This window comes from Ambystoma mexicanum, chromosome 1q (genome assembly GCF_040938575.1).
Source record: "Ambystoma mexicanum isolate Mex_15411 chromosome 1q, UKY_AmexF1_1, whole genome shotgun sequence".
In the NCBI taxonomy this organism is placed as follows: Eukaryota; Metazoa; Chordata; class Amphibia; order Caudata; family Ambystomatidae; genus Ambystoma; species Ambystoma mexicanum.
In genome coordinates, this window is record NC_090922.1 from 568,305,909 (window position 1) to 568,328,170 (window position 22,262).

The 22,262-nt window shown below is 48.2% G+C and overlaps 1 protein-coding gene across 3 annotated transcripts in view; it reads right to left on the reverse strand.

Annotated features, from left to right (window-relative positions):
• Positions 1 to 22,262, reverse strand: part of ALDH9A1 (aldehyde dehydrogenase 9 family member A1) — a 919,974-nt gene that overhangs the window by 531,662 nt on the left and 366,050 nt on the right. For all 3 annotated transcript variants that reach the window (XM_069641045.1, XM_069641043.1, XM_069641044.1), the window contains exon 3: positions 479 to 624. In XM_069641045.1, coding sequence (XP_069497146.1) covers positions 479 to 624 — 146 coding nt within the window. The remainder of the gene's footprint in view (positions 1 to 478; positions 625 to 22,262) is intronic.

A 22,262-nucleotide genomic window follows, 5' to 3' on the forward strand; every position in this document is an offset into this window, starting at 1 on the left:
AGAATATGCTTCAGTTAGGGCACTGCACTGCACTTGCAGCACATCCAAGGTTGTTACCATGCCATAAGGCACAGTTGGCCACTGCCTTGAAAGTAGCAAGATGGGTTCCATCCGGACACTTTCATTTGAAAACAGAACGTGGTGCAGATTAGGAAAGTGTTTATTCACAGAACCCCATCACATGAAGCCCAGAATCAGGCTCTCATTCAGTCGGCAGTAGTTCTAGCTCAGCTTTGAGAAAATACCAAACATTTAATAAGGTATGCAAGGACCACGAGGGGGAACAGGGTGGAAAGGGGGACTGAATGGTTCAGTAGAAAGCAGACTGCCTACCAACCACTGAATACAAATATGCAACTCAGGAAGGCAATCTATATCTGCATGTTCTGAAATGCATGCACCAAGTCTACTTACAAGCCCAGACCATGTCTATTAGCAACAAACAGAATTTGAAAGCCATCTCAAAGCTCTTACATACCCTTATAATCCTGGCAGCCTCCAGGAGGACACGTCCCCGTTCTGTCCCAGATTTTTGGCTCCATATTTTGAAGGCCCCCTTGGCACTCTGGATAGCAAGATCCACCTCCTTTTCTCCTGAGCAGGGGAAGTTTGCGATCACGCGGCCTTAACAAGGAAAAGAAAGAAAAATTTAGACATTAAGGAAATTCGATTTGCCTTCATACAGATTTTGCATAGTGAATCAAGAGTCCAACACAGGCTTACCAAAAGGTACAGCCACACAAATCGCAGGATGTCTGGCTTACTGGTAAAACTAGGAAGGGAAGACCCTTCAACACCATAGTAGAAAATGGTGGCTCTTTTAAACATTAAGAAATGTCAATATGTTTGGAGAAATTAACAATTTACAGAAACATTTGCTTAACCTCAATGCAAAATATGCCTACGAACCCACTTCATTTTTTGTGGGTGAGAAACCAAATGGGCTAGCATAATAGGTTCCAATGTCTCAAAGATACATCTCAAACAAATACAGGATGATAAATACAACCCTCAAACCAAAAAGGGCATGCTCCAACGGAAGTCTGTACTGCTGAGCAGGCCAAGATAAAATGTTGTAGCCTCCACCCAGCCAAAACTATAGATTTTTCAAGTGCAAAAGAAAAAAACATTGGATGGGCCCTCTACACCTGCAGCACCTTTCCAATATGTTGCAGGTCCCTTCTATGCCTTGGTGTCAAAGACCTGGGGCCAGCACATTCTTCAAAAGTACATTACATTCTACAGCACATCCAGTCAACGCTGTGTTTCGGTTATTCGCCTCCTTCAATAAATAAGAAAACTGTACCGTCTACTTTCCCTCTTCCTGTTCTTGGGGAGGCCCTTATGACAGTTATTGGTGACCCCAGACACCCCACCCCTACTATCTGCACCCCCTCCGCGTTTCTGGATTTGCATGACAGAAGGTCATCTGGGAAAGCCCTTAAATCATTGCGGTCAAATGAGGCAAGAAAGCGTATTGAACCCTGAATTACTTTTCCATCCCTCTACTGTGGCTTCTAGTTGAAAAATAGTGACAACTGTGTACTGAAGTTCTTTTGAACCTCTAATGTCCTCGGTTTGTCTCCTAGGGCAGTCATTCTTCTTTAAAAGGGCCATCAGGTTTGGTGTTCTCAAGTGCTTACTCCCTGCAATTCTCCATAACTGCAACTAATTATGTAGGGCATTGTGTTCGGCTTTCCAGAACTCTCTCCACCTCTTAGACAAACCTGCCTTTTCAAACTGGCTGTTTTGTCTCCTTCAGTGAGACAAGGTTTAAGTTACTTACCTTTAACTATTGTTCTCCAGCATGGGTCTGGGATGGATTCACATGCTCCTGAATATTCCCAGTCGTCAGGCTGAGTATCCTCTAAGAAAGAGAAGAAAAAAAAAAAAAAACTCACTTTAAAAAACTGTATTTCTCCTCTATCACTGTCCTCTGGATCATACTGCCCCCATCCAATGACAGTCCTCTCCCTAAGTCCCGCCTCTGACAGCCATCTTCAGATTTGGCAAGCACGTAAAGTGGCATTATGACCAAGAAGAGGAGCTGGAGGGAGGATTTGCATGTGAATCCATGCACGACCCATGCTGGAGAACGATAGTTACAGGTAAGTAACTTAAACCTTCTGCAGCATGGGGTATGGCATGGATTGACATGCTCATGAACAACAAATACACAGCAGTACACATTACACCATCAGGCGAGGTGGCAAGGTTCAACACAAGCAATGAACACTTACCCCTGGAACAGACTCATCTCACGCGAACAGGTGGAGTAGCACTGCCTGGCCAACTGTCCCGGGAGGATAGCTCAGCGGCAACGTGCGTGCCTTGGAAACAAAACGACACGAAGCAACACAAGTTCGATCCCCAGGTCCGCGCTTAGAAACCCCTGCGTGTTTAAGCGCGTTATAAATAACGCAACTAAGACAAAAGAAACAATTAAGCAATAAAAAACATTCCTGTAACAGCGCCTCGATGCCCGTGGGCTGTGTGAGCGCTTTAAAAAAATGCTAAAAAAATAAATCACTCTGGACTCCTCCCTGGAATCTCTGTCGACGTAGTAGAACTTTGTGAAGGTATGGGTCGACCTCCACATTGCAGCCTTTCAGATGTCGAGCAGGAGCACACCAGATAGGAACGCTGTTGCAGCGATTGCTCTGGTGGCGTGAGTTCTTGGACTGCTGGGCAGAGGCTGGTTAGCCAGCCGATGACAGTGCATGATGCAGCAGGAGAGTCATCTTGAGATGGATGCCGTGGACACAATCTTCCCATGATTCACAGGTCCAAAGGTCACAAACAATTGAGAAGTCTTGCGAAAACTCCATGCGTGCCACTTCAAGGCACGAGCAATGTCCAGCAAATGCAATGTCCTCTCTGCCGGCAAAGGGTATGGAAAGAAAACAGGCAACACCAAAGGCTTGTTGAGGTTGGAATTCTGACGGGACCTTTGGCATGAAAGTGGGGTGCGTACGCAACACAACCCTCAAATCGTGGATAGTCAGATATGGCTGCTTGCAGGACAGGGCCTGAGTCACACTCGTCTGGCTGAGGTGATGGCCACAAGGAACGCCGTCTTCCACGAGAGAAATTTGAGTGGGGCCTGATGCATTAGGTTTGAAAGGTACCCCCCCCATGAGTCTTGTCAGGACTACATTGCGTTTCCATGCCGGGGCAGGTGCTTTCACCAGTGGGAAAGATCAAAAGCCACTTGAGAAACTCCTTGACGAGTGTGTGACCACAATGAGGATCTTCCCAGGGATATGGCGTAGCGCGAGATGGCCGCCAGGTGTACGATGGACGTGTGAGTCAGACCAGCTTTTACCAACAAAAGCAAGTATGGAAGAATCTGTGGGGCCGTGACCCTCAGAGGGGTAATCTTCTGCAACCGGCACCACATAGAAAAATGCTTCCACTTATGGCCGTAGCACTAGTTTCAACGACGCCCTGGCTTTGGCGAGTACCTCACTGCAGCCTGCTGGCAGCTCATAACCTCCAGACTCCAAGGCTGCAGGAGCCATGCCTTCAGGTTCAGAGATCCCGAGTCGTGATGAAGGTCTGTGCCCCTTTGGTGAGCAAATCCGGCAGTAACAGCAACTTGACTGGAGGCAACACCGACAGGCTGAGTAGGTCTGGATACCAGATTTGCCTCGGCCACGACAGGGCGATGAGTATCATCTTGCACCGACACGGTCTTGTGTGTTGACCCACGTAGCAGGAGAGGAAAATGAATAAAAGCGTAGAGAAACCGACCTTCCCACGGGAAGGAGAACGTGTCCCCCCCCCCCCATGCTCTTCGGTTGGTGGACTCTGCTAGCAAACATCTGGCATTTTGAGTTCACTGCCATGGCAAAAAGATCGATCGTAGGTCTGCCCCATTTGACCAACAGACGGTCCACCTGATCCTGACAAAGTTCCCACTTGTGGCAGTAGCGTTGCTCCCTGCTGAGGGAGTCGGCAATGGTGTTCTTGATGCATGCCAGGTGGAACGGAACGAAGAACATCCCCTGTCTGATGGCCCAATGCCACAAGCCCTGAGCTTCTTTGAAGAACTCTTGGGATCAAGTGCCCCCCCTTGTTTCCTGATGTAGTACATGGCAGTGGTGTTGTCGCGTCTTGAAACACTTGTGTATAGGCGTGTTATAAATGCCATATCAGATCCTCACCACCTTGCCTCTCAGACCGTAGGAAAGATGAGGGCCCAGAACAATGCCCGCAACTCCAGTATGGTGATGTGCAGATCCTTCTCCTCAGAAGCCACAGACTTCTGGCGTGCCGACATCCAGTGTGAGCTGCCCCAACCTTCCAGGGAAGCGTCTGTGGCCATCGTCTCCTGATCTGGCAGGGACTGAAATCCCACCCCCTGGGCGATGTGGGAGCGTACCAACCCCCACCACTGTCGCCTGCCGGAACTCCACATTGAGGGGGGGGATCATGTCCACAAAACTCCCAGACACTTGCATACAATGCGCAGCCAAGAATTCCTGTAGGGGGTCGCATTTGCAACCTGCAGAGGCTCAAAGAATGACGAGGTAGATGCAGGACGAAGACATGCCCAGCAACGACTTGATGGCCTGAACCGTGGCAGTCTTCGCCGACGACAGTCGATGCACCTTCCCTAGAATGGCCGCTAACCTATCCTCCGAGGGGGATGGCAGGCAAGCCACTGTTGAGTCTTGCGCCAAGGAACAACGCGTTCTGCGAAGCCGTCAAGCAGGACTTCGGCTACTGACAGAGCTGGGGTTCTCCGTAAACTATCCGGACTGTCTCCTTCATGTGCTCGTCGGCCAGCTCCCGGGAGCGTATCAGCCAATCGTCCAGGTATAAGTGAATGCCCTGCAGACGTAGGTGGTCCACCACCAGAGCCAAGCATTTTGTCCACAAGGCATTTTGTAAACACCTTTCGGGCCGACTAAGCCAAACGGTAGGGCCGTGAATTGGTAGTGTTAGCCTTGTACCATGAACGGTAGGAACTGCCGATGCTTCCTGGGAATGGGGACATGGAAGTACGCATCATAAGTCCAACAATGTCAAGAAATCCCCTTACTTTAGGTTGGCCGAGCATATGTTGCAAGATGACCATCCTGAATGTTTGGGATTCAGGTACTTGTTCAGACGGCATAGGTTTAGGATGGGTCTACAAACCCCACAGACCCAGTCTTCTTTCTGACCAGAAAGTATCTGGAATACACTACGGAGCCATTGGAGACCAAGCTCCATCACCCCTTTGATTAATATGGCTCGCACTTCTAGGAGCCGAGGTGTGCTGTTCCTGAATATCTCGCACCCATCCTCGTTGTGGTCCGGGTGCAGGCAGTACAGATACATTTAATATTTGTCCTCCACAAAGGCGTTCCTTGGCCTGCATTGGGTACAGGGCCTCAAAAGGGTCCTTCCCTCCTTAGTCATGGTCAGAGGGAGCAAAGTAGGTCCAAGACAGCCTTCCAGAAATGTTGACGACAACTGCCCTCAAGGGGAGCGCAACTTCACCGACAGCCGGCCGATGAAGATCAGAGCACAAGGGCTCCGATGCAGCAAAAATTGAACTTTTCTGTGAAAAAATAAAAAAAAAAAAAAAAAAAAAAAAAAGTACTAAATAGCTCTGAGAGCAACTCAAGGACTCCCACACTGAAGCATGCGGTAAAAAGAGTTGCCAGAGGTGGGGCTTATGGAGAGGCATGTCATTGGATGGGGCAGTATGACCCAGAGGACAGCGATTGGTGTAGGAGAGAAATACAGTTTTAATGTGAAAGTTAAACTGAAGTTTTTTCTTTTAACGAGGATTCCCAGCCCGACAACGGGGACGCGAGTACCTGTAACTCCATTTCTCCAGCGTTGGTATCTTTCATGGATTCACATGCTGTGAATATTTCCTATTGTCAGGCTGAGAAACCTCAGTAACATTAATATAGTGGTTTTCCAATGGAAAAACCTTGACACCTTGAGTGCCCCATCAACGTCTTTATGGGCGCTTTAGGCTGAACCAATAGGACATCCAGTATATAGGCCCGCCTGTTAGGCAGAAACCTGCGCAGTTCCCTCTGGGACTACTGCAAAAGATTTAAGACTACAGGTGTTTGGCAGTAAACCCACTTGGTAGCAGTCTGTACCACACAGATTCACTTGGTAGCTGTGGCTGAGCAGTCAGACTTCCCTCAAGAAGAGTTAGGCAGTATACAGAGTATTCACAATAGGTCATGAGAACAGACTAGAACAAGTAAACACTGACCAGGGCTTGTTGTAAAAGAGATATAATTATTTATTTAAAAACCACATCTAGAAAAACACACCGGCACCAATAGTAAGCAATTCAAAAACACGGTCACTAAAAGATATACACTCCCTTAAAAGAATATTAGACAAGTCTTAAGTAAAGCCCCACTTATTGTCAGACAGCGGTGAGCGCTTAACGTAGATGGCACTCTAATAGTTTGTTTTTAAAAAGGGAGGGAAAAGCAGAGAACAAGTTGAAACAGATCAACACTTTTACAAGAACATAACAAGGGAGGAAGGCAAAGTAAAACCGTGAAGTTAGAGTTTAATAGGCCGGATCCACTTTCAGAGGATCAAACGAAATGTGTCCAAGGTCACACGGTTGCAGTGCACAAAAGTCTTGTAATGGTTCAAAAAGGAGTTGGACCAAAGAAAGGTACCAGTTAGAGGGTCAAGGCAGCCAGCCCAGTCCAGAAGGTTAAGGAGTTATTACCTTGGAGCAATCTTTAGAAAGGGAGGCCTGGCGGACACAGTACCTTAAAGTGGTGAGAAGACTCCAGCGGGGGCAGTTGTTCCTGGCAGCGGATGCAAGTCGGTGCTTCGTCCGGGGGAAGAGAAGATCTCGTCGGGGAGGAAGACAGGAGTCCGTTGCACTGCCAGGGAAGAAACCAGCAGCAGAGTTTCTCAGGTACAAGGAGCGGTCCGTTGATTCGCGGTTCAGTGGTGAGTGGCTATCCGACCGCCGGGGTGCTTGGCACAGGCAGTTTGACCACAGACCGGTCTGGGGTGCGAAGAAGGAAGGTAAAACTGGTTGTGCCCACCAGTCAGGGGAAGAAGCCTCTCCAGCCGGGAGATCTTCTGTCGTCGGGAAGTGGTGAGTCGGTTCCGCAGGGCTCCACCAGTGGTGTCGTCGTGGTAGGTCAGCTCAGCTTCTCCCTCGTCGGATTCTCAGGTCCTGTGGCGACTTCCCATTCACTCAGCCTAGCTGTCAATCTAACATGCTAAGAGGTGAGCCGGCCGGCTCACCACTTGGGCCAATCACACAAGAGTGCGACTTGCGTTACCAAGGTAACTCAGTCCAGGGTGCCTAAACCCCCTCCCACACCCCCTGTGGTACCCAGACCAAGTGGCACCACTTGGAGGCTTCTGTTGAGAAGCCCGCCAAAAAGTGGAACAAAGGGCTTGACTTGGGTTGGAGTCACAGAAGAGAACAAACGCCATTTTAGAATAGAGTCCTGGCAAAAAATACCAACCGGCAAATTATTAAATAAACCGGCGGTCTGTTCGAGGCTATGAGAAATCATTAAAGTTGGTAGCCTCGAACAATGGGAAAATCCCATAGGAAAATATTTGCGGTCGAATATAAAAAGTTTCCACTGCCACCAGCCAAAACTCGATCAGGGGGGACGGAGACGTGCCCCCTCGACTAACAGACCCCGGGGCAATCGAATTGCCCCGACCAGTACGTCCACAATATGATGGTTTGTACTGGTTTCTGTTAATAATTTGGGACTAGTAAAGCCAATGGTGACTTTACATGCCCTGGGAGACAGTAGTCAGTCCCAGGTATGGAGTCTATGGTGGGGGGTCACTATGACACCCCTGTGTTACTGCACGGAGGGTGCTGTGTAACACATAATAAAAATACATGAGACCCTATGGAGTAAAGGACCCCATAGCCCATAAAACACATTAACAGTCAATGGAACACCATACATCATGTCCAAGAGTGGGAGAAAAAGAGTCTCACTCTTGGCAGGAGGAAAAAAAACAAACTCCAGAAATCCAGCAAAGCTGCTGGGGGACTCACTAGGTTAGGAAATTCCCTAACACCGCCCTTGCGGCTTCCTTCCGATTTTAACCCTTCCAAACTTAAAGGATACCTGAAGAGGATGTTTGCCTGAAGGAGGCCGGCCAGAGACTGCATATGAATCCATTAAAGATACCAACGCTGGAGAAGAACAAGTTACTTACCAACTGTAACGTTCAGTATTCCTCATCTTAGATATTCGTATCTTCCAGCTTGCTACTTCGGAACAATGTTTCCACCAGTGGGTGCTGTGCTCGAGGCAGTGGCGTTGAATGTCCCTCGAGGGCCGCCGTGGAGCATCAACGTCATCCATAGTATAAAGGGCTCGAGCCGTGCCGTTAGCTTCAGTTCTGTTTTCACAACGTTATTTGCCGCATCAGTTGACCAGGCTTTTATTGACCTTTGGTTCTAAACTGTACGGCGGGGTAGGGTGGGAGGATCGATGAGGAATACATGGGAGGAACATCCAATCGAAAGAACGTTACAGTTGGTAAGTAACTTATTCTTCGAATGGATTGTGTCCTCTCATGTATTCCTCATCTTGGCTAGGGTCCCAAAGCAGTATGAATTTGGCGGAGGGAGTATCAGATAAAGGATGCTAGTCATGCACCGTGTGTAAGACGTCTTTCGCAAAAAGACCCCCTGGAAATGATGTTGAATCCAGGCAATAATGTTTCACAAAGTTATGTATAGACAACTAATTGGCCGCTGCGCAAACGTCCTGCACTGGGACACCTCTCTGAAGAGCCGTCGAAATAGCCATGCCCCTAGTTGAATGGGCCCTTAGCCCATCTGGAGGCTCATTTCCAGCCAATTTATAGCATTCAGAGATTGCTAATATTATCCATCTGGATAGCGTTTGTTTTGATACCGCTAGACCCAATTTGTGTCCGGTATATCTGACAAAAATTGGTCAGATTGTTAGAATTTAGCCAATCTGGAGATATAGAAACAGAGCCCTTTTTGTGTCCAGTCCGTGTAGTTTCTTCCTCCTTACTCGCATATGGAGTAGGGTAGAAAGAAGGTAACATAATTCTGTGACCGGTGGAAGTCAGACTATTTTTGGTAAAAAAAAAATATTTAAAAAAATTTTAAAAAAAGAGGCTTGGATTCAGAGGATATCCTTATGGAAAATGGTGTAAGGAGGCTCACAAGAGAGCACCAGCCATTCGCGCATCCTGCGGGCTGATGTAATTGCCACTAGCAGAATTGGTTTCAAAGTAAGGAGCCTTAACGGACAAGAATGTAATGGTTCAAAAGGGATACATGTGAGAAACTTTAGGACTAAATTTAGATCCCAGACGGGTACCTGAAAAGGTGTTGGAGGATACACATTTGTCAGCCCTTTCAGAAATTGAATAGCTAAGGGCATTTTAAAATAGGATACCTCTTCTGAGGAGCGCTTGAAAATAGATCGCGCTGTTAAGTATCTCTTTATAGTGCCAACTTGGAGCCCCAAATTGGCCAAGTGTAACAGGAAAGAGAATACCATAGGACTATTACATAGGAATGGATCCACAATCTTGTCCCGGCACCAATTACTGAACTTGTTCCAACACCACCGGTATAAGGACTTTGTTGCTGGCCTTCTGGCCGAAAGCAAAAATCTCCTTTACGCCATCCGGGAGGTCCCAATCCTTGTACCTCAGCCTCGCAGAAGCCAAGCGTGAAGGCCGAGTGCTTTGACTTCTGGATGGAGAACCAGACCTTCCTCTTGCGAGAAGAGATCCTCTCTTTGTGGAAGACGTATTGGAGGGCAGATGGACATGTCTAGAAGGTCCGGGCACCATGTTCTCCTGGCCCAATCCGGGGCATTAGGATAATGGTTTTCCTGAACTTTCTCAACCTCCGGATTACATGAGGAATCACAGGGACTGGAGGAAACCCGTACAGAAGTTGACATTCCCAGTCCAACACGAACGTGTCTCCTAGAGCTCCTCTGGGAGGAAATTCCCCTGAGCAGTACTGATCGCACTTCCGGTTGACCCTGGTCGCGAACAGATCCACTTGAGGGGTTCCCCAAAGGGTGAAGATCTCTTGAAAGACTTCCTGAGCTAGTTCCCATTCGTGGGACACTGCTCTGCCTGCTCAGAGCGTCAGCCGCCGTGTTCTGCTCTCTGGCTAGGTGAACCGCCGACAGCTTCCTTCTTGTATTGCCCAGAACCAGAGCTGCATTGCCTCTCTCCACAGTGGACGTGGTCCTACACCACCTCTCTTGTTGAGGTAGTACATGGCCACTGTGTTGTCTGTCATTATTAGGACATTCTTTCCCCTTACAGAGGGCAGAAAGGCCTTCAGCACTAGTCTGATCACCCTCGGCTCCAAAAGGTTGATGTGTAGTTTGGACTCCGATGGAGACCAACGACCGCAGATTATCAGATCATTGGTGTGGGCTCCCCACCCCGTGAGTGAGGTGTCCGTCACTACCGTTATCTCCGTCCATAGTTGCCAAAAAGATTCTCCTTTGAGGAGATTGTCCTTGCAAGCCCACCATAGCATATCTTGCGCCACTCTAGCCGGAACCTGCAAAAGATCCGACGTATCCCCCGAAAATTGGGACCATTGAGTTCTGAGGGCCCATTGAAGGGATCTCATTCTGAATCTGGCTTCTGGCACCAGAAATATACAGGATGCCATAAAGCAGAGCAATCTGAGAAAATCCAAGGCCAGTAGATGCTGGGCATTTTGGAATTTTGTTACCATCTGCAGAATGTGGTGAGCTCTTTCCTCGAGGACATATCGTATTGCTGCGATGAATTGGAGCGGTATCATTTGTGACTTATTGAAATTGAGGGAAAAGCCCAGTCTGTTTAAGAAGTGGCAGTCCATGGTCGGATGTTCCTGGGCTCGTTCAAGTGAACTCGCACTGATTAACCAGTCGTCCAGGTAAGGGTATAGGTGAATCCCCCCCCCTCTGAGACTCGCTGCCACTACCACCATCAGCATGGTGAAAACTCTCGGGGTGGAGGTCAACCCGAATGGCAGAACTCTAAACTGATAGTGAGAATTGCCAATTGCGAACCTCCGTGTGCTTGAGATGGATCGGCACATGAAAATAGGCATCCTGAAGGTCCAATGATACCAACCAGTCTTGGAGTTGGAGAGCCTGAAGGATTTGAGAGAGGGTTACCATCTTGAACTTGTCCTTCCTGAGGAACTTGTTCAAGTTTCTTAAATCCAAGATGGGTCTCAATTCTCCGTCCTTCTTTGGGATGAGAATGTAAGGGGAGTACCAACCCTTGTTCCTCTCCACTACTGGTACATGGTCTATTGCACCTTTCTCTAGCAGGGTTCAAATCTCCTGCACAAGGAGCGGGTCCGGAATTTTGGCAGAGCTGGCTCCCGGTGGATGGTCCCGAGGCCTTTGTCGAAAAGGAAGGCAGTAACCCTGGGCTACGGTTCCCAGTGCCCAAGCATATGAAGTAATGCCTCGCCATTAGTTCAGCTACCGAGTGATCCGGCCTCCCACCGGGGTCTTGTGGATCAAGGCCTCAGAGTGGCTTTGTAGTGGCTGCAGCAGTGGCTGAGGGGACAGTTGCCGCTGCTGGGGCTGATCGAACACCTTTTTCACTTACACCACAAGGACATTTTCTTTGTTGTCTTCTCTGACTGGCCTGTCCCTTCCCTCTGCCAAATGAAGAGTATAATCTAAAGGGACGACTCGTCCCGGAAGATGACCCTGAGAAGGAGTGTTGTTGAGGTTGTCTTATAGAGGCGTGACTGCACCTTATAGCCCTCGCTGGTGTTCTGCAACTGCCTCGCGAAGGAACCCCAACCATCATGGTATGCACAACGGGAGATTCAGAAGATTTTGATTTTCTTTACTTTATCTGGAGCCAATGGATAAAGTGCAGTGCTGGGGTAAAGTCTTTGAACCTCAAAGGAGTGGTATGGCTGCTGCATTTTGGGTTCTCTAAAGTTTTCCATGAGGTATTGTGCGAGGCTCACATTGAGGCGCTTTGCGTGGTCTAGTCTTGATGTAAGTAGTGATCTCGCGGCCAGGGTCCTTTTGGTTAAAGGACAGATGGGCGAAGGGGTGGGGGGAATGATGCGTCCTTGAAGCACATTGTGGAAAAGTGTGCTTTTGACAGTGGCTCTCCACTGTCGTTTAAGAGCGGGGCTGCTGTGTTTCGGAGGCTCTTTGAGGATCATGGGTATCGGGCCAGGGCATTGGCGTGATGTTGGGTGCAGCCGCACTACAGACCATGTTCTGGTGGGGGTTAAACTTTAGTCTATCGTGCAAGGCTGATGTGGTCCAGGTGGGGAGTCATAAACATTGAACAGGAGAGGCAGTGAAAAGGATGCATCCTGCTTTTGCGGGGGGGGGGGGGGGGGGGGGGGGGGAAGACTCGGCAGGTTTCTGCTGAAATGTCCATTGGGATAAGTGTGCTCTCGTGGTGGTTCATTGTGTTCTTTAGAATTTCCTAGCTGGAGCATAAGGATAATTCTTTACCGCTCTGCCCAAAAAAAGAAAAAGAAAATGGTCCTGTCCGTCGCTTGCTTCTATGTAGTCCTGGAGATGGTGTTATATACATTTTTCTAGAACATTTACAATGCAAGAAATGGCGTTTGAGATGGGGTGGTAGCTGGTCAGGCCTTTTGGGTGAGCTGTGGATTTTAAGTGTCTTGAGAAAAGCCACCTTAAAAACTGCCTGGACACATGATCGAACTGCTGAGGAAGGATAAAAATAAAAAAATTAAAAAAAATAAAAAGTCCACTGTTGTGGTCTCATCCTTTTTGTAGAAGTTGGGCAGATGGGATGGCGGGTGTGTGGGTATTTTGCACATCCTACTGGGCCAATAGTGGATTTAGTTCTTGCATGGAGAAGATGTGGAACAATGCCATAGAAGTCGTGTTTGCTGGTGTTCTTTTGTCAGGTGCTCATGGATGTGTATGATCTCTGTTCTGAAATGCGCAGAAATTTGGACATAAAGGTTGTGAGCAGGTGTTGTGGTTGTTAGTGGCTGATGGGTCTTTGAATTCTTGGATAATTGGAAACATTTAATTTTTGCTGTTTTTGCCATTTCTGGAAGTTTAATTTTTTATTTTTATAGAACTCTTTTCTAAGTGCAGATCTGGGATTCGATTGTTCAGCACGGTCTTGCATCCAAGACTAGCACGTTACCGCTATGCTAGCCTTAGGCTTTGATTAAGTGCTTTCTTGGCATGTAGAAATGCAACTGCTGATGGTAGGCACGCCATGTACTATGTTTTCGTCCCGATTTTATTCTTTTTTTTGTACATTTCTTTTTTTTAATCATTTCTCGAATATCCTTAACACCTGGTTGTCTTTCAGTAGCCATTCGTGCATCTGAGCTGAGTCCCTGCTGAGGGCATCTGCCTGAATGTTTTTAATACCTGGTAAATAGAAAGCCAAGATCTGAACCTTGTGTGCTATGGCCCAGTGCCAGATGGCCTGAGCCTCCTGGGACAGGGGATGTGAATGTGTGCCCCCCCCCCCTTTTTCCTCAAATAGAACATCGTTGTCATGTTGTTGATGAGAATCCTTACCACCGAGTCCTGAATGAGGGGGAGCAATGATGAGTGCCCAGCGAACTGCCCTCAATTCTAGAATGTTGATATGCAAGGACACCTCCTTTTGCGGGACAAGAATACACGTGATAGTGGGTGAGATACCAAATACTGCGCGCAATTCTCCAAACTAGGTTAGCCCAAAAGTAAAAAAAAAATACCAGCAGCGAAAATTTCGATAACTATGAACCACCCACAAAGGTTCAAAATAATTGACAGTGTTAAAGTGAATGTTCCGAGAGAGTATTTGCGCTTGGTTTGAATTGTTTAGTGATCTATACAAATCACAGACAGTTAAACAAAATGGTAGGTGAAATAACGAGGCAGAGTCCTGAAATAAAAATTATCTTGACTAGTAAGAAATATATAATTTGATTTCTTGTTCAGCAGAACAGCAGCACAGCCGACACGTGTTCGACCTGATTGGTCGTTATCAAGGCGCAAAAAGAATTGGTGCTGGTATAGATGAGCCCCCCCATCCCACCTGGGAGGCATCAGTTAAGATTGTGTACCAAAATTCAGGCTCCACCAGTGGCATGCCCTTTATGATATTGGAGTGTGTCCACCACTTCAGGAAATCGTCAGACTGGGAGCGGAGATGTCTGACCAGGAGCCATGGGTCTGTAACCATCTTGACGCGAGCAACTCCTGCACAGGTCGCATGAAAAGATGAACATTCGGGATGAGAGGGATGCAGGACGCCATGAAGAGACATGTACATCCGTACCATGACTGACATTCCTGGTAAGAACAAGCCTGCCACAGACAACAGCTTCTCTAGCCAGTCTCCTTTGACAGCCTGACCTGATTTAGCGCAGTTTGAAACGGAGCCCCCAGAAAAACCAAATCCCTTGAGGGCATCTGCCAGGATTTGGCAAAGTTGTCTGCAAAGCCCAGGACGTAACAGGAGCATGGCTGCGCCGAAAGATTCTGATGTCTGCCGATGAGTCGCACCCCTGACCAATCAGTCGTCCAGGTACGGATAAACATGGTGTCCGTCTCTGCAGATATCCACCACCAGAGCCAGGCACTTAGGGAAAGTCCTGGCAGCAGACTTTAGGCCAAAGGGAAGAACCTGAAACTTGTAATGCTTGTCGCCGAACATGAATCAGACATTTGAAGGCTGGGGTGCATGGGGATGTGAAAATAAGCATCCTCGAAATCCAAAGATCCGAGAAATTCCCCCGGCTGAACAGTTCGTATGACGTCTTGCAACGTTAGCATCCTGAATTTTTGACACTTGATATTTTTGTTGAGCGGTCTTGGGTCCAGAATGGGGCACCACTTTCCATTCAGCTGTTTGATGACATAGAACCGAGAGTAGGTGCCCTTTTCTCTTTCCGACCTCAGTACACTCTCTATAGCGCCCTTTTAAAGCATCAGACGCACCTCCCAACGCAAGACCTTGAGATGTGGTTGAACCTTTTGTATCGGCGGAATAGGGTGTTGCGGACGTCAGAACTCTGAGTGGCCGTATTGGAATGCAACCAGCACTCATCTGTCTGTCGTGATCAACTTCTACTAGTCGAGGTGGTGCGCCACCCTCCCTCCTAGTTGACTGCCCTTGTTGCAATCATTGTTGAGGCTTGGACTGAGCCTCTTTGGGAGGAGGAACCACTCTTCCGCTGTCCTTGAAACTCCTTGCTCCACTGTGTGGATGGAATTACCATTGGAAACCCTGGGAGAAATTGGTAGATTTACTGTACCCTTTGTCCCGAGAACCTGCAACCTTGCATTCGCCCAAGACCCCCCGAAAGGAGCGAAAAGAACAGGGCTGCCAGAGACCTCGCAGTATCAGAGTCATCCTTTATATTCATCCTTTATATTCTTTAGTGTGTCGTCAATCTTCTCTCCGAACAGATGTTCCCTCTCACATGGCATGTCCACCACCTTGTGCTGAACCTCAGGCTGAAAATCAGTGCAGCGAAGCCAGTCTTGATGCTGGAGAACCACCCCATTATTCACCTGCTTAAACCCAGTTTCTGCCAGGTCAACTGGCAATGTTAATACTATGATTGGACGCTTCCTCCCCTTCACGAACCAAAAGCATCGCCTCCTTGCGTTGCTGCTCTGGCAGGTGTTCCAACAGAGGAGCCAACCTGTGCGACATTTCGTGGTCATACTACGTCATGCTATTCAGCGATCTGGCAGCTTTGACCATCGTAGCACGCACCGCAAAGCGCTTTTTCCCCAAACGCATCCAGTTTACGGCCTTCATTGTCGGGGGAGTCGCACACTTGTGCTGGGCACGGGCCTTTCGACTAGCCGCAGCCGAAAGACTCCGGAGTGGGCTCCGATGTCAGACACTTTGGAGTGGACTCCGGCGCCTTGAGCTTCTTCTCCAGGTGGCCCTTCACCTCAGGCTCCGTGAACGGGTGGCGCATTGTCCGCAGACCATCCTGCCACACATGGTCCAATATGGGGATCGAAAAGACAGCCTTCCTCCTCTTCCCCATATGGTCAAACAAAAAGCAAGCAATCTTTCCTCTCCTCCTCTGGGATGAGGCCAAACTCATGACAAGCCTTAGCCAAAAGGCTCCAATATCATCCAGCGGAGATGGCTGGGCCAGGCTACTGGGAGCAGTATCCCAGGTATCTGCCATTCTGGGCAAAGAGGAGACTGTCAAGAGAGTCCTGCAGGACACTGTCTGGCTCCAATTCCACCAGCTCCCCTTAGAAGCCTGAACCCCCTGGGATCCCATCCAGCAGCGGGACGCGATCCAGGAAGAACTTCTGGGATGAAGCCTTCTACTTCGAGAGACTTTCGAGACCACCTTCTGACGAGTAAGAGTAGGAGAGTCCTGCACCACCGGAACCACTGGTGCCTGCGGCACAGGGAGTGTGGAATCCAACTGGTCCAGGAGCGATTGCAACGTCAATCCCTCCATGTAGCGAGTGCGGATTGACCAGAGGATATGGAGGCAGGACAGCGCCCAGGCCCCCGAACGTTGACAGAAGAGACGGCTGTAGGCCCAACGCTGAAGGATCCAGAAACTGCTGCTCCTCCCCCTCCGAATCCAACTCAAACACATAGGTGGAGGGTGGTTCATGCTGGAGAATATCCATCTGGAGTATGGACCTAAACCCTGCCCCAGACTGCCATGTCGCATCCCTGGGAGACGACTGATCCACCCCTGACACCAGCCTTGCCGTGGACTTCAGCATTTCCATCATCGTAGGAGCCGTCGTCAAAGCCATCAGCGTGGTCGTCAACGGGGTCGTAGACTATACCGCTGCCGTCGACGGAAGGTCTCTCGTTGATGAGGACATCAGCGGTTTAACTGATAAGAGCCGCCATTTGCGTGGTCTTCGAACCGACCCCTCCTTAGCCGGAGTAGAGAACCGTCTGGACAAGGACTTGGAACGGTGCTTAGCTGAATCATGGCCTGAAGAGGAAGGGCGCCTGTCCTTGGAGGACGATATTTCAGAGGACGAGGATGATGAATGAGACCTTGACTTCTTATCCGATGGAACGGCCTTCTGCGTCGGCTCTGCAGACTTCTGCAGGCGTGAACCTGAGTCCTTCTGCTGAACTTTTGGAGCAGACTTGCCATGATAAGAGGGCAGTGACTCTGCCGCACTCGGCACCGGTCGTGCCACCGAAGCCTCGCTGCCTGCCAGCCTGGTCTCCATGTGCTGCTTATTAGGTGCAGGTTCAGCCGACCGCGCCGCTGGTGCGATGGCGACCCCTTGGCCGACGGATTAGGGGCCCTACCCCCGCATGAAGATCCCACCTCCAAAGCCGGGTAGGCCCCATCGTTGACCTAGCAAATCAACCAGCGATTACGGTCTTTGAGAGTCTTCTGGGAGAACCCCCGACAGATGGTACAGTTCTGCGCGGAATGATTGGAGTACAAACATGGCTGTCCCCCTCATGCACATTCTTAAGACTGCAGGTAGCACACGGCCGAAACAATTTCTTTGGACCCACAAATGACATGAGGCCTAGAAACAGCAAAAACTGCGTACAAGAGTGAATTCTCAGGAGAGAACACACGGTGATCCCAACAGTTTGGAAGATGGTTGAAATCTGAAGGGAAGATTCGGGGCGGGCCTATAGAATGGACGTCCTATTGGTGCAGCCTAAAGCGCCCAAAGAGACATCGATAGGGCACTCAAGGCGTCGAACTTTCTCCATAGGAAAACCACTATATTAAAGTTACCAGTGTTTCCCAGCCTGACAGGAAATATTCACAGCATGTGAATCCATGCCAGACCCCATGCTGTAGAACAGTGGTATAAGAGGTTTGAAAAAAATTACAACTTCAGTTTATGACATTCTGTCCTGTCTAGCAAACGAGGGAGGTGGAGCGAATGCCACAGTGTAGTTCCTAGAGCCAAGGTCTGGAAGCACAGGGGATTAGGGTTATGGCACCACATTGCCTGTGTAATTTTATGATCCTAGAACCATGTGCCAGGGTTTCCACTGTTTGCCAAGTAAAGTTGGTGCACTGAACTCTGGCTGTAAATAAGTATTCGGATTAATAAAGCAATTTGATTACAGTCAACCTCTTTCTTAGCGAGAGGCAGAGATTGAGTGCAGGCTGACATGGTAGACATTCAAATTGTTTGGAGTTATTTAAATCCTGCAGCTAGACGAGCATGGAGTTATGCTAGCAGACAACTGGGGCTAATTATTTGTTTTAAAGGTTCAAATTATCCAATCTAACACTAATAAAAAGTGTTTGTTTTTTTTTTTAAACAGGGATTATGGGACTCCAAATCCAAACTGGTGCCATGCAAACATTCCAACTCAAGGAGAAATTATATCAGAAAGATTAAGGGGTCCACTGCATGTGTGTGCAATACTAAGGCCTGCTGTGTGTATGTGATTGGGAAGGAGGAGAGGTAAGATGAAGTCGGCGGACTTATTGTTAAGTTGGATAACTTTCCAACAGGCAGGTACTTCTTACAGGTTTACAGAGCTGCTGGCTAGAAGACTGTTCCATCTCTTGCAGATGCAAGGGAGGTTTGCCCACCTCAATGGCCTCTTCGATTAACTTGTCCAAAAGGTGGGAATTTTTTTATTTTTTTATTTACTTGGTTTAATCAAATAAATGATTTTTACAAGAAAGAAAAAGTAGTCGTATAGAACATATGAGTCAAACAGCGACATCAAAAGAAAACAGGAGAAAACAAAGAAAAAAAGAGAGAAAATATGTCCGAAGTCCAAATCACTGCTTATCAAGTTCAGGACTGACGTTAAGAATCTGTTTCAGCGTTTGGGCTGTAGCAATTGTCCAGGCCGTCTTTACACCGCTGATTAATCTCTCCCACCAAATTAATTGCTTCCTCCTGAGTGTAGGATGCCGTCAGGTGGGGGCGGACATATTTTTCGCTAATTGACTGGGTTCCTGGGCAGTTCAGTAAAAGATGCCGAAGGGTTTCGGGCTCTTCATTTTTACAAAAACGACATCTATTTGAGCTGGATTGGCCTCTGATCGCCCTGATTTCGTTTGTCCCCAAAAGGTTGAGACGAGCCCTCAGAAAGATGTCTTACTGACTTGTTAGGGAATTCTGCTAGGTAGTTCGGAATTGTGTTCAGTTTGGTCTGTTGAGATGGAAGATGGTTGGTGGACTTAGAGCCGCTCCATCAAGAGTTTTTATCCAGTCTAACTCTTCCAGTTTCCTTTTTATTTTTGTTGGGTTCTGTATAAGCTACTGTTCCGATTGCGAGATTTCGTTCAGCTTGTTTTTACACGATGTTTCCCAGGTTTTCAGTGCTGGACATTTCACACCTTCGATTTCCTCCCTAATTATGTCCAGAATGATAGGTTGGTTTGGGAGTCAGGTTTTCCTATAAAGCATCATGCTGTGGATTTCGATGGTCGCTGCCAGCGAGAGGAGGCGTAGTTCTCTTCGAATCAGTAGCATAGATGTACCCTTCGGAAGGCCTAAGACGGCGCGCCAAAAGAGCCCCTCCAACCGAATCCAAAGTTTCTCTGGGATTTGTGGCATGGCCTCCGCCGCATGACAGTGAGGGCATCACCTTTGCTCGATAGAATCTTAGCATTGGGGCCAGTGAGAATCGGCCATATTTTTTGTCTACCACTCGTGCAGATAAGTTCCGTACCTTGTTCAGGAGAGCTTCCTGTGCTGCTTCCATGTTTTTTGTACAGTCAAGCATCACACCAAGATATTTGAAACAGTGAACCTTTTCCAGTGCTGTTCCGTTTAGGAACAAACTCAAGCGTTCTTTGGTCCTTTTTGACTTTTCCAGTACCAAGATCTTGGTTTTCGCTACATTAATTTGTAGGTCGTTGAATTGTATAAATTCTGCCAAGTTGTCAAGTTGGCGTTGGAGGCCGATAGGGGTAAGATCCATCAGGATCATATCGTCGGCAGACAAGTAGTTTTTCTGGCTCCCATAGTTGGTGGAAAGGAGCGAATTGAAAATTCGGTGGCCTGAAAGTCGCCCATGTAGGCTATAAAAAGAGCGGGCGCTAAAGGGCAGCCCTGCTTCACCCCTCTGCTTGATGGAATTTCCTTTGATAGCAGGCCCGCTTGGTTTAGCCTGACTCTTATCCTGGTGTTCTCATGCAGCGCCCGGATTGGTTGTAAAATTTCTTGTGGGCAGTTCCAGTCGCGAAGTTTCCTCCATAGAATTGTTCTATTGACCTGGTCAAACGCTTGTGCCAGGTCAATGAAAGCCAGAAAAACGTGAGGTGCCCCCTCAGTGATTTTATTTTTTAATGCGCTCAGAACCAGAATATTTGCTGAGGTCCCGATGTTTTTAGTGAATCCAGTTTGGAAGGGATCCGCACACTCAGCATTTTGTGTCCAGCGCTGGAATTGCTTTAGGAGGAGGGCCCCAAACACTTTTCCAATTACATCGAGAAGCGCTATGGGGCGATAGTTCGAAGGGTCCTCTTTGCTGCCTTTCTTGAATATGGGGACCACTATAGAGGTGGTCCAGGAAGATGGGATGGATTTTGAGTTCGCGCATCGCTTGAAAATCGCACTAATCAGCTCTGACCACTCCTCCGGGTGGGCCTTTAGATCGATGTTTGTGACTCCATCCGGTCCCGGGGCTCTTGAAGATTTAAGCCTACGAATGACCTCTACTATGTCGTCTTTGTTACTTAGATCAATCCATGATGTCTTTGAGAGGTCAGCTTCAGTTTCAGTCAGAGCTGATGGGGACTTAAAAAGATCTTTAAAGAAATTCACCTAGGACTCTTCTCCAATGTTGTTTGTCACACTTTTTACCATTGGTGTTGTAGTGGGTCTGAGCAGGGACCAGAATTCACTGGAGTTTTGAAGACTCATTTTCTGCAACATCAGCTCGGCGTCCTGCTGATAGAGCGTATGACGATGGTGCGAGACCCAGGATTTGTAATCAGATTGTACTTTGCGCAGCTGGTCAAGGGTTTCTTGCGAGGGATTGACTTTAGCGTGGCGCTTCAGTTTCCTTAGGGCCCGTCATTTTTCTACCAGGGTCTTGCAGTATGTGCGGCTTCGAGTACCTGACATGGATTTTGACCCTGTGACTTGTGATGTAAAGGGGACCAAAAGAGGCTGATAATCGGGGACTATTGCCGCAGCATTAGCTGATCGTGGTTCAAGTTTACTTAGATATTGTGATATGATGATCGCTAAAGACTTTACCGAAAGTATCAGACGGTTTCTTTGCTGATTACACTCAATTTGGCACAACATGGAAGGTTTTTCGATGTGAAGAGATTTCCACTTCAAGGATAGCAGATTATGATCACTCGCACTTGTGGCTATTACCTCAAAAGGATTACCTCAAAAGAGACAGCTTGCTCAGCCAGAGGCTTGGTAACAAAGATGTGGTCAATATCTGCAGAAGATCCTCCTCTCGACCAGGAAGGCAGACGGTTTGGTCTTGGGAAAAGGTTGCCTGCATTCACGAAGGCTCTAGAGGACATTACGTTTTTCCACTTTTTGCCTCTAGCTTCCCTGTTACGCGCAAATGTTTGCTGGGCGCCTGTCGTTTCCCGTGGGCAGCAGCTAGCATTTAAATCACCGCATATTATTACATTTGCCGCTGACTGGTCCACCAGCATTGTATCAATGGCTTTTTCGACCATGAGGAGAAAGGTTTTATCATCAATGGTTGGTGGGTTCCAATAAACGTTTATGACACCCAGCAACGATGTCCGAGGTCTTTTTTTCGGATCTGTGTGCTGCTCCCATTGGAGTAGTGTTCCAAGCAGATGCGTAGATGACAATACAATTTTCAGGAGGTGTAGCCCGCTACCTGAGCGGATTGCGGTTAAAAGTCCGGGCGAGGGGCGGCCAAGAGCCCCTTTTGGGCAGGGGCAAAAGCTATGGTATATCCATCATCCACGATTCCTGGATGCAAAGGACGTCAAATTGGCCCAGGTTTGTGTCGCCTTCTTTGGTCAAATGGAGAAAACCCCTGGTATTCCAGGATCCCAAGGCCAGCTTTTCATTCCGCTTAGGTCTTGCAGTTTCAGCGTCCAGTAGAAGGCGGGCGCATTGCTATTGTTTCCTGCTAATTGTTAAAGCCTTCGGAATCCAGGACCAAAGATGAGCAAGCGGTGCCTGTACTTCCCTATATGCCAGCCCACTCCAGAGGAAATGCACGAGGAATGTGTGAGGCAGAGAGCTACAGAGGCCTGTATTTATCATTTGTTTATTTCAAGTTAGAAACCTTGAATGGTCAAACACACACAGCTGCACAATAGAAATAACGTGCCTTACACAAATACAATCCAG